Here is a 21,867-nt window from a genome sequence, read left to right as displayed (position 1 = left end):
TTAGCATAAAGGCCCTATAAATAGCAGAAATCCGCTTCGTATTCTCATTTTATTTTTGGTGTTTTGAAGTTTTAAAATGCCGGAGTCAGCGAAATCCGTTCCTGCCCCGAAGAAAGGCTCCAAGAAGGCGGTGACCAAAGCGCAGAAGAAAGATGGCAAGAAGCGCAAGCGCAGCCGCAAGGAGAGTTATTCCGTGTACGTGTACAAGGTACTGAAACAGGTCCACCCGGACACTGGCATCTCATCCAAGGCCATGGGCATCATGAACTCTTTCGTCAACGATATCTTTGAGCGCATCGCGGGCGAGGCGTCGCGTCTGGCGCATTATAACAAGCGCTCGACCATCACGTCCAGAGAGATCCAGACGGCCGTGCGCCTGCTGCTGCCCGGGGAGCTGGCCAAGCACGCTGTGTCCGAGGGCACCAAGGCTGTCACCAAGTACACTAGCTCCAAGTAAAACTTGCCAAGTAAGCGTCTTTTGTATCTAACCCCAAAGGCTCTTTTAAGAGCCACCCACATGTCCACAAAGAGTTGTAATCTGCTGCTTATATTCTGTAAGTTGGAGTTTGGGCAAAAGTGCATTAATTAGAAGACAAAGGTTTGGGCAAAAGTGCATTAATTAGAAGACAAAGATTGATAAATTTGTCTAAGTCCTATGAATGGGTATAAGGAATGACAACTGAAGTTGTTAAAAGCACTGCAAGGTTGTTGGTTTTGGCATTGTTGTGTCAAATGTTATCCATTTCCCGTTGCAATTAGGGGCTCACCCCAAGTATAAAGTCAGCTATTTTTTGAGTCCCAGTGATCAATGTACTGTAATTGACCTCCAGCTATCTGAACATGAAAATTAACTGCGTAGGTGGCTGGTGGCTTGTAATACGCAGTCGGGGTTGACGAACTGCTTTAGGAGATGCTTGCAACTTGGCAAGTTTCCATGGAGGTTGAACTGAGGGCTGGCACCGAAAGGCGGGGAAACTAGGCGGGAAGAGAAAGGACGCTGTTGAACTTGGCATACAAAGTCTCTAGAAGAGAACCTTCCCAAACCAGGTAGTCGCGCGGCGGGGAGGTGGGGGGGGGGAGCTGGCAAGTTCCACCTTCCCTTAAGCAGTTTAATCTTTGTTCCAGGGGAAGATTTTAAGGTGAACGAAACGCATTTTCCATTTAATTTATCCAAGTCTAGAACACATTTTCAGCACCTAGGAGTAAACTTTGCTTTCTCTGTAAAAAAGTGGGAGGCTACAGGAATAAAATTTATGTTACAAGGAAAACAGGGTTTTTTGTTGTAGTTTAACGATTTGAGGTAAGATACAATGTGATTTAGATTACTTAACATTAAGACCCCGTGATTCTAAATGTGCAGTTTTCTTTGATACCTGGGGAAGATACTAAGGCCTGTCTGGCGCTAGACAGGCGTCCATTGGAACACGGCTCCACAATTACTGGCTGCCTAACCTGGAAGTTACCTGAGAAATGAAGTGCAGCCCTGGCTTAATTAAGGTAGAATTGCAAATATAGGACAATGGCACATGCTTATCACACAAGCTCTTCAGCCAAACTATAAGGTTTCCCAAGTCCTTCAACAACTGAAATTGGATTTTTTTCTATACCCCTAGTGAGCCTGCCCAAGGACTGATCATCCAAATCAGACTAACCTCTCCTCACTGCCAACTAATCAGTTTACCCAAAAAATGTGCAAACATTCACTATCCCAGGCTGACTACAAGGTTTTGTTTTGTCTTTGTTTTCTCCTTCTCTTCCCCTCTTTTCCTCACATATAAATTCTGGTTTGCCTTTGTTGGATGAAATAACAACTATTGCTTGCTTTCTCTTCAATACAAGAGCAGACTGGCTAATCATTAACACTTGGACCATTTATTTCTGAAGATTCCACCAAGACGTTGTTTACCAGAGCCCTATCTTAGGAATCAATAGAAATGTGAACTGAAAATGTACCTTGTCTAGCCCTGGGCACTTTGAGTTTTCTGTTCATCTTCCTTTGGCTCTTGTATGCTAAAATTTATTTTTGCCCAAGTTTGTTTCTTATTTTGGTTCTTAGATTGTGCTTTGTCGATTGGATACACATTAGTGGTTTTATCGCTAGATCATTAATTAGTTGGTGGCAGAGGACAGGGTATCTGGAATCTGGTTCATTTGTTCATCTTTTTTGGGTTGCTTGTGTTTGTCTGAGGATTCTGGTCATCTCTGGCATTTGAGAACACAGGACCAGGAAGTTGGTGTTTTTCTTTCTGGCCTTTGATGGGATCCACTGTGTTTGGTGTTTTGTGTTTGTATTCTATGGGTTCTTTTAACTAAAAATCAGAGTCTCTTTCTTCCTTTCAAAACTGTCTGTTTTCGTGATTACTCAGTATGAGTCCAAATAATTGTCAGTATCTGCAAAAATAACATTCCTGCTTCAAAGATAAATGAATATAAAATGGCCGCCTAAAACTGTTAACTTTAATAAAGCGTTAGACCTAACAGGAGACTTAAGACAAGAAAGGAAACAAGGAAACAGAATCTCCAGCCTACAATTGGCCTGTCTCTTGCTATGCCGAAGCCTCTAAAGTTTATTATTCAATAATTCCAAAAAAATATTGTCCCTTCTTGCTCTTTAAGTAAGGTCAGAGAGGAGAGAGAAGAAATATGTCATTTATAAATAGAGCTGAGTCAGAAAAAAGAGAGGGCTTCCAATACCTGTATAAAACAAACATTAAATAGTTTATTAACCTTAATGAGTTCATTGTGAGGGATATGGCACTGGAAACTAGAATTTCCTACCAAACTTAGAAGGATATCAGAGACTTTACTCATATTCCCAGCAGTGGTGTTCCCTGAGGGATCTCTGATCTTAATCACAATTGTTTCTTTAACTGATCAACATATTTAAATCTCTGGTTGCTTTTAAATTAAATCTCTTTAAGTTTTGTTCCAGTTTCACAATTAGCTCCTCTAACTTGTACAATGATTGAGAATATTTTCTGCTTTATGAATACAAATAATTTTGAGCAAATTATCTACCTCAGCAGACAATTTTAAAAGTTATAATGTAAACGTAAATAGCTTATATAAAGACTAAAAAACATACATCAATTTAAAATAAGAGCAAAATCAAATTCTCCAGATGCTTTAAATGTGCTACCTCTTTAAGTTGTAACTCAGACAGAAAAGAAAGTTTAACTGAATTTAATTAGTGGTCTTAGTTAACACTTTACAAGATAAGAAACAAAACAGAACTACTCCATTATTTTTGAACAACTTAAATATTTTAATACATGGCATGTAATTCTATAGGAAATTTTAAAATCACATATTTCTAATCAAGTTAATCCTTAGGATAAATTTGCTGGCTTAACAATTTTGCTTTACAAAATGGCTCTACATCTTTTTCTTTATTATTGTCATAATGTAAGAATAATGTTAGTATAGTATTCTAGTTTACACAAGTTTAGGGGTTATTTTCTTTAAAAAAAACTAAGTTAAAATTACTAAATTTCTTTAACTCTACTGATTAGATGAGTTATCATCACTTTATTTAAAATTTTACATTACGTAAATTACGCATTGAACTAAATTATCACAAAATAGTGATAATGTGGATAGGTAATGTCATTTTTAAAATGGAATTAATTTTTATAATGTTACAAATCATAAGGACTCATTGTGTCAGCTTAAATACTGAATTCAAAGTCTATAGCTAACTTTAAAATTTTAGATAAATATTAAATTGAGTAAATTAAATAAATTGGAGGGTACAAAATACACATCACTAAAAACAGATCTATGCAAGTCTTTTATTTTCACACAGTTGAGAATGACCATAGATTAACAGGTTAGAGAACATATAGATGCCGTAAGAGAATAGACATAGGTATGCTTGTTTTTGCTACTTTAAATTTGTAGAAGGGATATGTAAAGTGTATATGTGGTCTGAGAGGACAAGGCAGGTTTTGGACGGCCTCCCGGTTTCCTTATGCCTATGAGGGAACACAGTTGCCTGCTTTTCTAAAGGGCTGTCGTTAATACAAACAGCTCTGACTCTACCAAGTACTATAGCTGCAGAGAAACACAAATATGTACACAAGCAATGGCTATGTTTGGTCTGTTTATTTATTAGAAAGTTGTTACTGTTCATTAATGTAGTAAATTCAATTTTATATGTATTGTCATATTTATGCTGATAAGGTAAAAATACTTTAGAGCTGCCAATAAAGACTGAATTTATAACTATATTAATTTATCAACCACCCCTCAATAAAAATTGACTATCCAAATATCTCATCTCTCTGTAGCCCAACCACCTCCAGACTTCATGGTCATGTAACAAAAAATAACTCCAACAACAAGCACACACTAGTTCAAGTTTTACAAAGATATTGATCATCTCAAAGACTTGGCAAGTGATTGAATCTTGCCATATATCCAATTAGTACAAATTGAAAATCAATAAAGGTGGGACAGTGCTTCAACCATATCTCAAGAACCACAGCATTAACAAATCAATTTCATGTTATTGCTTTGAAATATATGGATCTTTTTTGCCACCTGGGAATACTTGTAATAGTTTTAAATAATAAAAAATGAGATCATGGATAAAATATAAAACTATTCTTATTAGAACATATCGATCTATATCAACCCCTAACTGCTGAGAAGATAATACAAATAATTTAAAGTAAAATTCCCAAAAGAACATAAACTTACTGTGCCAAAATTTTACTTCTAACCTTAATAATAATGATAATATGACCTACATCTAAATATTCCCATAAATTCTCATCATTTGAAATTGTACCACAAGATCCATGTGACTTGTCTTTTCTTCCCTTTTGACATGTTTCAGGTGTCAGATATTATCTAAAACTAATGTAGGCTACACTGTCATATATACAACAAATGCAATCTACATTTCAAAAAAAGACTTCAACAGACACACCTCTACATAATATACAATTAAAGATTGTATTAAAAGAGACTCCCCAAAGTGTCAACTTTTAACAGTGCTAGAAAAGGCCATTTCCAGTATTTTTAACTACAAATGTTGTTTTTAAGCTTCAGGACAAATGGATTTTCTGGTTTTTTTCACAGCATAAACATGTTTAGAATCCTACCACTTGGATATACACTCTCATTGGAAAGCCAATCTTGACACATTAAAAGATTTCCAGAATTTTGGAAGTAGGAAGCTTCCTCCTAAGGTTCTACAGATCAAGATGAGATCTAGAATAGATAGCTTTTTCCTTCTCCTTCCATTGTTTTATTCTTTGTCCTTTTCTCCATTATCAGTTTTTCCAAAGATTAGATTTCGGATTTGTTCTTCCCAAGTATTAGAAAAAAATTAAAAATCCTCAGAGCCTAGCCCTCTATCTATACCTTGACTAAAATTTCCTGAACAAAAGAATGTGTACCACATAATTTATTTCTGAGTATGGCTCAAATTAGAGTTGAAACTGTGGTTAGGAAAAATGACACTTATTTAACTTAAATCCATCAAGGTAATCTTTGAGGCCTGTTCTTCTAATTAAGACGTGTCAATTAAGTACTTGAAGATAATAGAGACTTCAAATATTTCTTATTATATTTGTGATTGTCCTCGTAACTTTTTTGTCTTCCTCCTCTGTCTAATATGCAGATGACTAATTGTTACAAAGAGGAGACTAAAACCCGCTACTCTATTATGAGAGTCTTGACCAAAGTGGGGAAGTTGAGAGACTCTGATGCCAGAAATGGTGAAGATATGACCTACCTAAGATGGAAATGCTGACTGAGAGTCAGTGGACCATATTATACAGAGGCAGCCTGTCACATATTCTTCACAGCCAATCTTGAGAGTTTTTAGACAATCACTCTTTTTCTTTTTTTTTTAATCCTCTTTGGTCTGTGTAAGAACAGATTGTCCACACTGAACTCTTTCCTACTGAAAATAATGTACAAACATGACATCCTGTTCCTAGACAGTCCAAAGGCATTTCCTCCCCTCTTTCTCTTTCATAGTCATCTTTTTTGACTTTGTTGGATGAAATCAATCTATTGCTTGGCATACCTTATACACAAGTTAACAGTGTGCTAATAATTAACTAAATGTCTTTGAGTTACTGTTTGACAAACCTAGTACTCTAAGCCTGTGGGGTGATAGTAATTACCTACTTGAGAAGATGGGGTGAGGATTAAATGAAATAGCAAATATAAAATATTTGTCCTAGAAATGGTATGGATGCCAGTAAAATGGCTGCACAGCATTGCTCCCTGTTGACAGAAGTGTAGCCCCTGGAGATAGAACCTCCAGGTTTGACTCCCAGCTTGCCACCTATTAGCTGTGAGACTGATGCAAGTCATTAATCTCTCTGTGCCTCTTCTATATCTTGAGGATGATGGTAATAGCACCTACCTTCTAGATGTTTGTGATGATCAAAGACCTTTAATGCATAGAACACACTTTGAAGAGTGCCTGGCACATGGTAGGTGCTCAGTTTTTGTGTGATGTTTGACAAGTTTCATTTATAACCTTCTTTATACCCTAAAGGGAACTAAGGCAGCTTGTGACTGAAGACCTCAGTCGGTAGGAGCTGGTCTTTCTTAAATGATAGGAATTTCACAAGTGATATAAAAAGATTGCCAGCGGATTCCTTTGCATTTACCTTGGTCCAACAGGTTGAAAGAAAATGCATTTTTTTTCCCACACTTGTACTTAATTAGCTCTCTAGGCGTATACCTAAAGACATAAGGAATGATAGCTATCACTTGTCTTGAAGCGTCCAGATTTCGAAGGGTGTGTAGAGTCAGTACTTTGCAGTCCAACAGTCCTAAATATAAAAGGTATTAAAAATTATTTAGCTTTTCCAAACTTTCACCCTGTGCAATCCTGGATGACTAAGCGTAAAATTAATTGGGTCAAATACACAGCTGCCTTTGACCTTGCCAGCAAGACATTCTAGGCTCTGACTAAATTCTTTGGACTCTGAAAATCAGCTTGACATATCTTCAGGTACTATGGGTTTATTATAAATTAGGAAAAAGTGAGTAAATATGGAGAATCAACTACTTTCTTATTGTCCCATCTCAGTTCTGAGGAAGGAAAATGAAGCTTTGGTTTGCTCATTTAAAGCCTTACATAACCTTATCATCCAATAAGCAATTTGTATAGTAATTAATGGAAAGAGCTGGTTTCTTCTTGCTATGGGTATTCATGGTATTAGATCTCCCCAGCTGCAGGCTCCAAGGGATGAAGGAACAGAAATGATGGGACTTGTCTCATTCTATGAAGAGACTGATATACTTAGAGGAGGCAATACTGGGGTGAAACCTTGACTTCATCACTTACAGCTCTAAACTTGTCTTCTGACAAGATCGAGTTCTCCAACAGTAAAAGAAGTGGCTTCAAAAGCAATAAGGAAGAAACTTTGTTCTCATTTTCTTTTCTCTCTCCTCTCCTCCCCTCCTCCCTTCTTTTCTTTTCTTTTTTCCTTTATTTTCTTTTCACTTTTTTCCCCTACTATAATTGGCCCAAACTCAGCTGTAGGACAGGATATAAAAATATCAAAGATTAAAATGTGCCCCTTTTAGGACTCCCCTGGTGGTCCAGTGGTTAAGACTTCGCCTTCCAATGCAGGGGGTGTGGGTTCGATCCCTGGTCAGGGAGCTAAGATCCCACATGCCTCGTGGCCAAAAAACCAAAACATGAGACAGAAGCAATATTGTAACAAATTCAATAAAGACTTTAAAAAATGGTCCACATCAAAAAAAAAAAAAGAAATCTTAAAAAAAATGTGCCCCTTTTATTGTTAGATTTGCTTAAACAATTAAGGTGGTAGATGCTGGTCACTAGATTTTTAAACACATGCATTTGGGCTTTAATGCACTGAAATACATATATTTTTAAAAATTGAAATAAATAAACAAATACAATTGTGTGTTTAAGAATTCTACAGAGATGATGCAAGTTCTGAGATCTTGAATGGAAGAAAGGCTGCTAGCCTCAAAGGTGGGTCAAGGATACCCAGCAAGCATCAGGGTAACAGCTTTTTGGAGGTTTTGGAAAGCGCTTGGCCTCCCTGACTCTAAGCGTCAGAGACTGAGCCTGGCTCCATCGATTCTAGACATAAATAATGCTGAGTGGATTGGAATTTTTCTTCCTATATACTTTTTTTATAAGTTTTTTTTTTAGAGCAGTTTTAGGTTTACAACAAAATTGAGAGGGAGGTACAGAGATTCCTCAAATACTCCCTACACCCACACACCCATGCATAGCCTTTCCCATTATCAGCATCACTCACCAGAATGGTACTTTTTTTTTTTTTTTTTTAAACCAAGGATGAACCTATATTGACACAGCATAATCACCCAAAGTCCATAGTTGACCTTAGGGTTCATTCTTGATGTTGTACATTCTATGGGTTTGGTCAAATGTATAATGACTTATATTCATTGTTATAATATCATACAGAATTTTTTACGGTCCTAAAATGATCAGAAATTTTAATAAGCTGGAAATGAGGGGAAGGGGCTGTGGGGTCTTTATCCTTCTGGCATGTGAGCTGGGGCATCATGGATGGTCTGGAATGGGTCTGAAAGAGCTGTATCTTCCTTTAGGATACTCCAAAGACCTGAAACACGGTTTGATGGACTCTTCCCCTACCCACTGTCTGCGGCCTCTTTCTCTCATGTTCTGTACTGCAGCCAGATTTGCACACACTCTGCTTTCCTGGTTTTCATCCTCCCACATATGCTGGACCTCGTCTTTGATATTTTCACCACAGAGGGAATGAAGACAGAGTTTTGGGATGGTCTAAGGAGGGGATTTCTTCCCTTTCTCTTCTGGTCCTGAGGACCACCTTCTGGTTCTTGTTCCTCCGGCCATCTTCAGTGACTGTCTCCTTGGAAAAGGACAAAGTCACTGTCCTCCTGGAGCTTACATCTCAGCTGGGGAAGAGAGACAACAAACAATCGTTACTATGAGTAATTATATAGAAAATGAGAAAGGAATAAATGCTATGGAAAGGGAAAATGGAAAACAGGAAACGGGGGGATCAAGAGGGGCGGTAGATATAATTTGCACATTAGCACTAATTAAAATGCTTAATATAACAAGAGTAGTTAACACTAGTGTAGCACTTAGTATGGGCCAGGTACTGTTCTGAGTGCTTTACACTATTAACTCAATTTATTCTCAGACAATAAAATGTTATTTGGAAAGCACATACAAAACTCTTGGAGGAAGACCCAGTAATGAAGAAAAGAAGAGAAATCAAAGCCCTATTGATTCTACCTTGAGTACCTGTCCCTCTTTTTCTAGTACCACCGTCACTGCCCTCATTCTGGGTGTGAGCTGGTGAGAAGAGCTGTGCTTCCCTCCAGCACAGTCCTTCAATTTGGTGCATTTTCAACAGTGTTTAAGATAACACGTACCACTTGCAATTGTTAAGGCTGCTAAATCTGAAGCAACAGTGAGTTTGTTAAACTACTGGAACATCAGAGATCACACCATGAGTCAGCAGAGATGGTCAATGGTTTGTGTGGGAGACTGTGGCCCTCACCAGCTAAAGAGAGGACTGCTTCCCCCTTGCCCACCCGCCACGACCACCAGGATCTGCTTCCAGGCAGAGCTTTCTCAAAACTTAAATGTGTAACTGTGACTACATTTTTACAAGCACACACAAACCATGTAGCAAGAGCCTCTCTCTGTAAAGTAGAGTGATGGCCTGAGTGTAAGCTGTGTCAAGCGTGGCTTATAATTACGAGTATTCATATTACCCAAATGTGTGACCAATTTTCACAGAAACCCATATGTCCCTGCCCCACTAATGTGTCAGCCCACGGGTAGTAAAGAGGACTCCTTAGTAAGCAAACCCTGCATATATTTCCTTGCACTGAATTTGGACACCAAGAGAGCATAAAATCAGGTTTGCCTCTGTCTACTTGTGAAGAGGAGTTGGAAAAATGCATTTTAGAACAACCCAAGAAAGAGACTAAGCATTTATTTGGGTACATTTCCATTAGATGTTTGATTTGGCTTATTTGAGAGTGGGGAATGATTTCATCTGCCAGCAGCCCAGAGAGATGAGCATGTGAGAGAAGGGAGGCTTCTGGGAACTGTTAAAACTGCTTCATGTGGGAATAACAAGCTTGAACTCTTCAACCTGTTGTCATGCAAGGGCCTTCCTCATCCTTCACGAGCGGTTCTACAAGGCTCACCCCCAAGCACCTCACCCTAGACAACCCCCACCACCTGGCCTTTGTCACTACGTCTCCTTTGTGAAAAGCCCTAATACCCTTTCCTCACCTGACAAAGTCCTACCCGCCCTTCAAGACTTAGCTCAAATGTAAGTTATGGGACACTGACGAGATCATGCTCGTCTTTTATTTACGAGTGCACATAGACTCAAATGCTAGAGGGTGTGGGTTTACTGTAGAGCATGGCTCACCATCCAACAGCTGTGCCACCTGGGAAACTCAGTCTCTCTGAGCCTTAATTTCCTCATGTATAAAGCAGGGAGGACCATCATACGTACCTCAGAAGGTTGTTGCAAGATTAAATGCATTGGTATCTAAAGTGCTTAGAGCACTGCCTGGCACAGAACAAACACCAATGAACATTAGCCATCGCCATTATTACTGTTCTCAGAATCAAGTACAATACCAGATATTTGATGAATTATAGAAGTGAATTAATTAATCAATCTCTCTTTTTACAGGAGGAGCAAATGGGCTTTAGAAATGTATTTTCCCACCCCTGGTCACTGCTGGACACTGTTGCACCTCACAAATAAGTCAATGAAAATGACTGATACTAGAAGAAGATAAAAAGAGGTATTTTTAACAATCACGGAAGGATCAATAAGAACTTGGCTAAAACATTTATTTTGACTATAAAAATATTAAATGGTAATTGCAGAAATTTGTAAGAAGAGAAATACATAACAAACAAAATTAAAATAAATCTTAGTATCTTTTCTATATGTATATAAGATATATGTATATATGAATATGAACATATATATGAGATCCATCTCTAATAAATATATATCATATATAAAGCAAATTTAGGTATCATGCTACATATACACATATAGCTGATTTTCTAGGTAACATGCCTAGAAACACACATTTTTTATAGATGTATTATTACTTATTAATTAGTCCTCTGTTACTGGCTATTTAGACTGAGTTCCATTTTTATGCATTATAAATCATACAGATCACACTTCTTTTTACATAAATCTTTGTTTAAGTATTTGATTATTTCCTTGGGACAGACTTCTAGAAGTAGAAATACTATATCACAAGGTAAAACCATTTTTTAAGGCTCTTAATATATACATTCATCAAACTGCCATTCAGAAGGACCATGCCAACTTATAATACCAACATAATACAAAATTTCCTATTTTACAGCAGTCATATTTACTGAGAATATTTTTAAAACACTGTTAATCAGATAGACCAAAAAAAAATATTGAAATGTAATTTCCTTCATTATGAGTGAAGGTAGTTTTTTCCCCATATTTTTATTAGCCATGACCCCATAAGAAATAAGCTGCTGCAAACAATGAACAGGATTGCAATCGTTCCATGGGAAAGCACTCTGTAAAGAATAAGTAGGATCTTAGGTTAAGACCAAAAAAGGGAATATTTATCAGGTGCCTCCTTTGCCCAGGACTGTGCTGGAATAATGAACCATGTTTGGCTATGTGTAACTAAAACTACTTTTACCTAGGTTGTCTCTAATAAGCCTCCTAATCATTCCATAAGAAAAGTATCTGCTATGGATTGATTTATGCCCACCCCTCCTCCAAAATTCATATGCTGAAGCCCTAACCCCCAATGTGACTATATTTGGAGACAGGGCTTTTAGGAGGTAATTTAGGCTAAAGAGGTCATAGAGGTGGGGCCCTAATCCAATAGGATTCATGGCCTTATAAGAAGAGGAAGAGAGAGCCATCACTCTCCTGGTGTGCATGCACTCATGAAAGGCCATGTAAGGACACAGCAAGAAGGCAGCCATCTATAGGGTAGGAAAAGAGGTCTCATCAGAACCTGACCATGCTGGCACCCTGACCTCGGATTTCTAGCCTCCAGAGCTTTGAGGAAATAAATTTCTATTGTTTAAGCCATGCACTCTGGAGTATTTTGTTTGAGTAGCCTGAGCAGACTAAGAGTGAGATGGGAGGAGAGCCTTTTGAAGCCAGATTTCTTGAAATCAAATCCCAGCCTTTCCTGCTCACTAGCTCTAAGACTTTGGGCAAGTTAGGTGACTTTTCTGTGACTCAGTTTCCTCATCTATAAAATGATTTCCTACATTTTTTTTTCTAATTTTTTTGGGGGAAAATACTTGGGACAATGACTGGCACATATATACGGTGTATATGTGTGTGAGCTTGTTTTTATGGTATCTTTTAGATTTATAATGCAAAATATGAATCATGGTTTTTCCTCTGGATCTTAAATTATGGAATCTAAGAATTTTAGAAAAGTATCCAATTCTCTGTTACTTTTACAGCGATGAGTGATATGTTCTGTCAACCTGTAAATATAAGGATCAATCCACTCATACCCGACCCTAAGCCACTGACATTTAATGGTACGACCTCTCAGGGATCACCGAGGTTCAGAGAAACCAAATACATGTTAAAACAGAGCCCTTGGTAAGATGCACCCGTAATCTCTCTAAGGAGAAAAAAATTTTCAAACTGAGGGTCACAATGTATTAGTAGGCTGTGAAATCAATCTCATGATTTGCAACCAGCATTTTTAAAAAAATAAAATAAACTAGATGAAAATATATCAGAATGCACTTAAGGTAGTATTGTTTTCAGAATTTATGTTTCAAATGTGTGTGTAAGTGCACATGTGAGCATGTATGTGAGACAGAGAGAGTGAAAGAGACTTTTCTACCTCACTTTGCAATCAGAAGTTTGAAAGTCTCATCATCTCATTTCCTCTTCAGAATTATTTCAAATGTAGACTCTCTCTTTTCCCACACTCTCCTTAAATGAAGCTCTTGTCTTTCTTCTGAGACTATTACAACAGACTACCAACCTCTGACATTAGGCTCTCCACAATAATTGTTTATGTGAAAAATTGAAAATCAAGGCAACTACAACAACCATACAAGAAGACAACTACTACAAAAATACACAAACTCTCTCCTTAAAAGCCTCCAGTGGTTGCCCAGCCTGTAGAATGTTACCAAATTTCTCACGCAGGCATTTGTGGATCTTTACAAGATGGTCCTTATGGGATTTTCTTTTGCTGAACCCTGGACTCTGGTCATATTACACTGTTCCCTCAACATCCTCCTGGAAGGCCGGGCCTTGAAACTCTTATACACCTCTGAGAAAGGTGAGTCCTAGAACAAGCCCAGAGAAGCATCCTAGACATTATTCCAATAACTCTTTTCCCACAGCTCTGCAGGACACCTGCCAGCCCAGTCCTGTTATAGATCTGGGTCTGTCGTTTCCACTGAGCTCTTCAGACCAAGGTTCCTGCCTCATATTTTATAGTTAATTAAGTGCAGGGATTGTATCTGTTTCCTTACATTTTTTTTCTGAGGGTGGAGGATGAAGGGGGTGGGGGTGGGTATAGGGGTAAGGTTTGAACTAATGAAACCAGAAGCAAAACTCAGTTCAAGATGCCCTCCACAAGGGGGACCTGATTTTGGCCAAGCAGATTATCATGTGTGAGATCCACGTAATTTACTCCATGCTTGAGGGTCTGCTATCAAGCCTTAGGGACTGAGAAGTGGTTTTAGTCACAAGCAATCCACATGCCTGTAGATCATCGTTTATTAGATTGTTTGCCCAAATGAGGTGTCATCCTGAAGTTTTTTGACAATTCTAAAAGCATCTTCCAACTTTGCAGTGAGACATCTAAGATATCTGTGTTGCTTCCCTCATATACATAAATATTTTTCAATAAAAATCAGGGCGTGAATAATTTATTTTCTCCACCAACTGAAAGCCAACCATTTGGAAGACCACTTAAAAGAGATGAGATAAGTCATTCAGTAAAAATTACTTTTATATTTACACGGAAAAGAGGAAGTTTTGTTCTTCCCTTTGAATTTTGTTGAAACTCGAGGGCTTTATTGAATAGTTTTGGCATGCAGGGTCATTTTTCATTAAAAGGCGAAAAGGCATCTGAAATCTGTATCTCTATGGATTATTCGTCAGTGGAACCAGGGCGATTCCGTGCAGAGGGTATTCGAGGCGTTCAACTTTTGGGAGTGAAACAAACACAAATGCTCCTTCCCCAAGGGGCGGGGGCGGTGCCTGAGCGACGCACCAATCACAGCGCGCCCTGCCCTATATAAGGCCCTGAGGCCCGTGCAGCAGTTTACGCTACTTGCTAGGTGGTACTTATTCCTCTACTCTAAGGCAATGTCTGAGATGGTACGTGCTGCTCTAGCGGACTCGGTTCCACCGTCCATCGAGAAACGTCCCCCCAAAAAGCGGGGCAAGAAGCCGGTTGGCTTGAAGGGTGAAAGTCACAAGACCACAAGCGCCTCATTGTCCAAGTTGATTATCGAGGCCCTTTCTATTTCTCAAGAGAGAGCTGGCATGTCTTTGGCAGCGCTGAAAAAGGCGCTAGCAGCCGTGGGCTATGACGTGGAGAAGAACAACAGCCGCATCAAGCTGGGTCTCAAGAGCCTGGTTAGCAAAGGAATTCTGGTGCAGACCAGGGGTACCGGTGCTTCCGGCTCTTTCAAGCTCAGCAAGAAGGTTGCCACTGAGCCCACCAAGGGAAAGGTCAAGAAGCCTGCTTCTACCAAGACGAAGAAGCGGGTTTTGGCTAGAGACTCCAAGGCTCCACAGAAAGCTAAGACCAACAAAAGAGCAAAGACGCCGAGGACAACAATGGCTGAGAAAGCTGGTAAGAGTGGCAGAAAAGCTAAAGGCGCCAAGGGCAAACAACAACAGGAAAGTCCAGCGAAGGCCAGAGCAGGGAAGCCGAAGGCTGGGAATTCTAAACTGACCCAGTCGAAGTCTAATCCGAGGAAAGCAACAACCAAGAAGTAAAATTTCTGCAACGGCCAGTTTAAATAGAACCCAAAGGCTCTTTTAAGAGCCACCCAAATGATTTTAAGAGGGTGTAACATTGCGTTTTCAGAAGACTCCGGAAGAAAAGACTATTCGTCAACCTTATCGCTTGCAAATAAGCAAGTTTGTGATGCGGTGATAGTGTCTTGTCAGACAAACGGTACAGACTCTGAAGAGCTTCAGATACTTAATGGTATGCTGACTGCCCAGTTCCAGAAAGTTAGGTTGTCCATCCTAATAAAAATAAGGCACATTCCTTGTATGTAAGTTCCTAAATGCTTAGAGAAGTGCTGGATTTTAAGTCTAGAGAGGAGAGGAGATCAGCTCCGTGCCCAACCATACCTGACCATGTCTTTTCACCTAATGCTACTCTAGTATATGATTTAATGTGCCTTTCCATGTAAGATTTCTGAGCTCAGTCTCCATGGACTTTACAGGGGTTAATATACAGAAACCAAGGTCTCAATTTGGATTAGTGAGAAGTTTACTTCTCGTTAAACATTTTTCTTTCCACTATGAGTGATTAGTTGTGTAAATCACAGATGTTTCCGTTTTACATTTGCAAGAATATTGAAATGCCTTTCACCTTCATTAGTTTGCAAGTAGTTACCAGATGACTTTATATATTAAGCACATACTGTTACATTAAAATTTGGTTTGATAATATAATTAGTCTTAATATAATTGTTCTCTATTTATGAAGAGAATGATAGGCTTGTTCAGATTGTGCTACACAGGCTGAGAAATGTTAACTCTAAAACGTGTATGGAGATGTTGGAGGTTCAAATATTAGGGTGTGACCTTTAAATCACAAACCTGCTTGTACTAGGAAACGCTCAGGGTCGGAGTTAAAGCATCTTTTTCGCTTTAAACAGTTTAGTTTGTTTTCACTTAGTTTGTAATTTAGCATTCTTAAAGATCCTCGTAAATAAATTTATACTGTTAATCTTATTTTGGGCCTTGGTATTGGGGGCGACTTCGAACAAAGCCCAGTGCAAAACTACGTAATTAATGCAGCCTCCCACGCAAACATGTTCTATATCCTGTCTGAATTCATTTGTATAATCGGGCCACAGAAAAAAAAAAATTAATTGTATCCTATATGGAAAACGACTAAATACAATGGTTTCTTTGCTTGGATAAGGTGGCCATTGTTTCCCTCTGAAGTTGGAGTTGGGATAGTGCAGGAAAATTCTTCACTTGCCGGACAAGGCAGTGAGCTACTTCTCTGTGCCCAGCAGTGGACTGACCCCAGACTATCATCGCAGAGGGAAAGGAGGAACAGCTGGCTTCATCCCGCCCAGAAGCCAGCCGACCTCCCAGCACTACTCCAACCTGTGTAGAACCGGCTCGGCCACTCTGCGATTTTGCTCCTCGGGCCCTTTAGCGCCTGGCATGCATCGGATTAAAGAGTTAACCAATGAAGGTTTTCCCTTAAGTTCCGGGTACCAGTATGAAACCCCTTGTTTTGGCCAATAGGAAAACAGTCTTGTAACACCACCCTCCGCAATTTAACAGTGGTTTCTTCGCCACACTGAGAACCAGCCAATGAAAGCTTGTCCCCGAAGAGCCTTCATTTGCATAGCTGTGTGTTGTGTGGGTGATACTGTGAACTTTTGTGCCACGGATGCCTCCAGCCGTCCACTTAAGGACAGGTCTCAGAATATTTCCAGATGCACAAAATAGGCACATTTCTCTCATGGATCCGACCTTATATCACTTCGCGTTTCACCGTCTTAACCCCTTAGTACAAGCGCAAAGCCCTAAATACATAACTGCGTTGTTAATGCAGCTTCCGACCATACTTCACATGTGAAATTAACTCTGACATTTGGCTTTCACACACCTCCGCAACGTCCAACAGCCCTTCAGCGAGTTTGTGGGCGGCCCTGAAAAGGGCCTTTTTGTTTTTTTTAAATGTCGAGGTCTGTCTCGGCTGATGCCGTGATCAACCACCAAAGCCGTAAAGGGTGCGGCCCTGGCGTTTGAGTGCGTAAACCACGTCCATGGCGGTAACAGTCTTCCGCTTGGCGTGCTCGGTGTAGGTAACAGCGTCCCGAATCACGTTCTCCAAAAACACTTTCAGCACCCCGCGAGTCTCCTCGTATATTAGCCCGGAAATGCGCTTGACACCACCACGGCGGGCCAAGCGACGAATAGCCGGTTTGGTGATGCCCTGGATGTTGTCCCGTAAGACCTTGCGGTGACGCTTAGCGCCGCCTTTACCGAGGCCTTTACCACCCTTCCCACGACCAGACATGGCTGTTGTCGCAGTAACTTTTTGAACTTAGCACTGCTCTTTAAATAGCATTCTTCCGGACCTGATTGAAAACGAGAGCCCTGGTGGATTTTTCCAAATAGGTCATCAAGGGGTGGGGCAAGGAGGGGCTTATTAACATTTCAATGTTTTGATTGGTCGAAATACCTCGCTCTTCGTCTGGCGGGCCGGAAGGTGAGGTGGACTTCAGTCAGCTGAAAAGCTTTAGTTTCTCTTTTGCCTTGCCCTATTTTTTTTCTGTGCGCGTTTGCAAGTTGAGTGTATTCAGCTCAAGGACACGGAGCAAAGAGCTTCACTCCACATTTCCTTTTGGTAACTTGGTAACTAATAAGTTAGATAATGGTTCCTTGGGGAAGGTAAAAATAATGTGTAAAGGAAGATAGAGTTATAGGTCAAGGGACTTTCCCTTTCAGTCCTTTTAATGTTTCAATTTTAAAGGACGCATTTTGATGGGTGAAGTATAAGCCGGCCATGAAGAGGCTCTCGTCCTAAAAGATCTGTGTTTGGAAAGACAAAAAGGTAGACAAACGACTGCAAATTAAAACTTCTTCCTTTTCTTCTCTTCCTCCGTTCAAACACGTACTGGGTGACTCCTTTTTCTGCAAATGCATGTGAGAGAAGGAATTTAAAACTAGGCTTGGGTAATCAGTTACCTCTGGACCCTCTTCCTGGCCTTCAGCGCCTCATTGGCCTGCAGTTCCTAAAAGCTCCTTTCCTTCTTTCATTAATCCTTTCTCAACCTTCTCTAGTTTTAGAGACAAGAACATACATTTGTTTTGTAGAGTCCAGGATTAATAGTAAGATAGGGCTAATACTTGATTAAGGTCATTACAAAGCCTACAGGGCCCTCCCCTGGGAGGCCTATGATGAGATTATGGGTGTTTTGAACAGGTTAATCCCATTTTTGTTTTCATTCTTTTTTTTAAAAAGCCGAACAGAACAGAACTGGATCTGAATATGGTTTGAAGAGAAGGATTTCTCAAATCAAAAAGTTTCTCTTTGGCTTCCTGACAACTTTTAAAAATTTCCACAGTAAGAGTTACTCTAATAAAATTGGAAAAAAAAAAAAAAAAAAGACACCCCTCCCCCCCCATCCTGGTTAATAAATAAATGTCTGTTGGGGAGATTTAGAATGAGATTATGGCCTGAGAGAGACCACATATAATAACCTCAGACTTAGGTAAAAAGGGAGAAGAGACCCAAAGATGGAGACAAAAGACCCAGGAGAGGGCAGGAAAGCTCTGGATGACATATGGTTTTATCACTTCTGAAATAATTAGATGGTTACATTCTTCTGCCCCAAAGTGAGTGTTTTTAGGCTCCTGACTTTCACTACCCTTTCCCACCACAAACATGCACCTTATAAGCGGAGACTTAGCTAGGAAGAAATGCCATTCGTTACAGAGGAAAAGTGCAAGGTCAGAGTTCACAGGTAAACATGAAATCTCAACATGCTTTTTAATTCATGAAAATAAATTTAAAATAACGTGTATGACATGGTTCTTTTTTTCTTATTCCCTTCTCCTAATTTCTTGTTTTCTAATTTTTTCTCAATGACATTGACTCAAAAATCATGAATGTCAAAACAGAAATATTGGGCTTCCCTGGTGGCGCAGTGGTTGAGAGTCTGCCTGCCAGTGCAGGGGACGCGGGTTCGAGCCCTGGTCTGGGAGGATCCCACATGCCGCGGAGCAACTAGGCCCCTGAGCCACAACTGCTGAGCCTGCGCGTCTGGAGCCTGTGCTCCGCAACAAGAGAGGCCGCGATGGTGGGAGGCCCGCGCACCGCTATGGAGAGTGGCCCCCGCTTGCCGCAACTAGAGAAAGCCCTCGCACAGAAACGAAGACCCAACACAGCCAAAAATAAATAAATAAATAAAAATAAAAATAAAGGAATTCCTTTAAAAAAAACCAAATATTTAAGAGGTATACAATTATAGATTTATATTAAAAATGGATTCTTCCACTCTAGGAAGAGTTCAGGTATTCCTTGGTCCTGTAGCTTGGGAAAAGGTGGGTCACCCTGGAACTCTCATTCTCAGAGTGAACCTGGCTTCCCAGAGCCCCATTCATGTGAGCGAGGCTCTTCAAATAAAAACCCTACAAACAAGTTGTGGCTAAATGGACACATGAAATATTCACACAAATAAAACTGTGATGTTAAACAAAAGTCTTCTAAAAATATAAAATGCCCAGAACCACTCTCCACAAACTAAATCAGAATATCAACGTTGAGGAATATATATATATATATATATATATATATATATATATATATATAATATATATATAAATATGAGGAATATACATACACATATCATCCCATGGAATATATATGTATTCAAAAGACAATTCTGATACTTAGCCAGAGTTGAAAACTACCAGAATATACCAGCACTTTTCAGGGTACAGATGTACTTTAGGAAAAAGAAATCCCAGGGTAGAAATACTTTTGAGCAGTATTATAGTTGCAGAAATACATAAGTACAATCTCGCCCCACTTAGCCTGACAGGGATTTATAACATGACAGTAGTTAGCTCTGGGCATTTGGGGACACCACTCCTGGTCTGGGGCAGACAGCTCTTCTGACCCCTGGCTGATTTATCTCCTTCTCACCTAAGTCTTTAATGCATTTCTCTTTTTTCAGCCACCTGATCTTTACTTTGGTATGATCTATTTTCTTATTCATTTTTCCTGAATTAAACTGTCATTCCCACTGGCATGTTTTTGGTTCCATAAGATACATATACTGTGTCTCTCCATATTTTTCTCACTTCCTCTCCTTATCCTTCTAGGAAAACGTTCCTGCTTTTTCTCCTTATTTTATTTTATTTTTTAATTTTGGCTGTGCCATGTGGCTTGCGGGATCTCAGTTCCCCATCCAGGGATTGAACCCGGGCCACAGCAGTGAAAGTGCCGAATCCTGACCATTAGACCACCAGGGAACTCCCTGCTTTTTCTCTTTAGTTCAAACTCTTTTACTAAAAGTTTTTGGCACTTGCACTTTCTAGGCCTGCTGTCCTTGTGTGGGTTTTCTCCCCAAATATTCATAATACATTTTGACCTACTAAAGAAAATGTTATTTGGAAAGAGAATTTCTAACAGTATCCTTTCTTAAACATTTGCTTCAAAATTTTTATAAACATGTTTGTAGTTAAATTTGATTTTCAAAATTCCATTGAATACTTCCTTAATCACACACACAAAGCCCGAAGAAAGGATTTTGCATTTTTTTTTAATGGTGAAACCTGAACACAAAAGTACACAAAGCAAAGATCATTAACTGTTATATCCATGTTTAAAACAGGTGCTTTCTTGCACACATAGTGAAGCTCCTTTGGCAGTATCCAAGTTGCTTGCTGACTATCTTATGAAAATGCCATTGTGGTCACTCTGTTTACAGAATAAGATCCAGGATATTTCATCAACTCATAGGGTAAGGTTAACTGACAAGACTTTCACTGAAGTTTATACAAATATTGGTGTTATCCTCACCTCCCCCTCCACACACAAATGCACTGAAGGCTCCAAAATTCTATTTTAGAATCTTTGGGTCAAAAGCCAGAATTTGTTGTTTTTTTTTTACTTAATTACTTTATTTACAATACTTTCTATGCAAATCTGGTGAAAAATGATTCACAGGTGCTTCAATGCTACCCATCCCATAATACCTCCCTGAATGATAAATAGAATAAATAAAAATGTGAATTTGATAGTTAGAATTTTGTGTGTGAACAGAAAAAAAAAATCCCAAATGTTTCAAATATTTATGAAAAAATTATAGAGTATATTCTGAAATGTTAAAACAGGTTCTCTCCTCACTCAGGAAATAATCAGAGGTGCTGCCACTAGGCAGCAGAATGGATACTCAAAGGAGTATCCTAAAAAGATGCAACAATGCCAGCCACACGTTTTCTTGATTCAGAGAGAGGGATTGTGTAGTGGCTATGAATCTGAGCCAGGCTAGCTGGGAAAAAAATCAACACAATCATCTTCCAGCTGTGTAACCTTCAGCAAGTTAACCAACCTCTCTGTGCCTTGGTTTCCATACAGCAAAATAAGGGTAGCAGAATAAGAAGAGTTTCTACCTCACAGGATTCTTCCAAAGAATTAATATTTAGAACAGGGCCTGACATCTAGTAAGTACTCGATAATTATTAGCTGAAAAAAAATTAGTTTTAGAAAATATTTAAGCCTAAGAAGACTTTTCTGAGAATGAAAATTCATTCAGCCAAGAAATAGAAGCTACAGAAGCATCTGCTTAAAACACATCATATGTATCTCTCGTACACATGAGTAAACACCTTAGAGAATTACTCAGAATCAGCATAAGTGAGATACCAGCATGCATGCCAGGCCAAGTAATAAATGCACGCAGGATGTCAAGGCAACCCAGGCTTTTTAATCAAATTGTCACATGAAATGATTTAATACTTGTATTAATATTCTACATGTTAATCACTGATTCAAAAAGGGAGAAGAAAAAATGATGACCCAAAGTCCACAGAAAGAAATCAAAATTAAAAATATCACTCCACGCATGTGAAAATCTTCCAT

The 21,867-nt window shown here is 39.2% G+C and overlaps 3 protein-coding genes across 3 annotated transcripts in view; 2 read left to right on the top strand and 1 right to left on the bottom strand.

Annotated features, from left to right (window-relative positions):
• Nucleotides 1–15: 15 nt before the first annotated feature.
• Nucleotides 16–10,940, top strand: LOC118903221 (histone H2B type 1-C/E/F/G/I-like). Its single transcript, XM_036868048.1, has 2 exons — nt 16–467; nt 10,689–10,940. Exon 1 carries the CDS (start codon nt 77–79, stop codon nt 455–457), a length of 381 nt encoding a protein of 126 aa, XP_036723943.1. The 5' UTR covers nt 16–76; the 3' UTR covers nt 458–467; nt 10,689–10,940.
• Nucleotides 8,383–21,867, bottom strand: part of LOC118903232 — a 58,234-nt gene continuing 44,749 nt past the window's right edge. The window contains exons 4-5 of the mRNA XM_036868058.1: nt 16,804–17,309; nt 8,383–8,916 (exon numbers count right to left, since the gene is read on the bottom strand). Of these exons, the coding sequence (XP_036723953.1) occupies nt 16,981–17,309 (329 nt within the window). The 3' untranslated portion in view covers nt 8,383–8,916; nt 16,804–16,980. The remainder of the gene's footprint in view (nt 8,917–16,803; nt 17,310–21,867) is intronic.
• H1-6 (H1.6 linker histone, cluster member) lies at nt 13,595–15,944 on the top strand. The gene has a single exon (XM_036868040.1). The coding sequence runs from the start codon at nt 14,373–14,375 to the stop codon at nt 15,009–15,011; it is 639 nt and encodes a 212-aa protein (XP_036723935.1). The 5' UTR covers nt 13,595–14,372; the 3' UTR covers nt 15,012–15,944.

This window comes from Balaenoptera musculus, chromosome 11 (assembly GCF_009873245.2).
Source record: "Balaenoptera musculus isolate JJ_BM4_2016_0621 chromosome 11, mBalMus1.pri.v3, whole genome shotgun sequence".
Lineage (NCBI taxonomy): Eukaryota > Metazoa > Chordata > Mammalia > Artiodactyla > Balaenopteridae > Balaenoptera > Balaenoptera musculus.
Note: the sequence above shows the minus strand (reverse complement) of the source record. Positions and strands in the feature narration are given on the sequence as shown.

What these genes read in the sequence shown, in the direction of transcription:
- LOC118903221 (XM_036868048.1), top strand. Translation starts at nt 77, where the DNA reads ATGCCGGAGTCAGCGAAATCCGTTCCTGCCCCGAAGAAAGGCTCCAAG.
- H1-6 (XM_036868040.1), top strand. Translation starts at nt 14,373, where the DNA reads ATGTCTGAGATGGTACGTGCTGCTCTAGCGGACTCGGTTCCACCGTCC.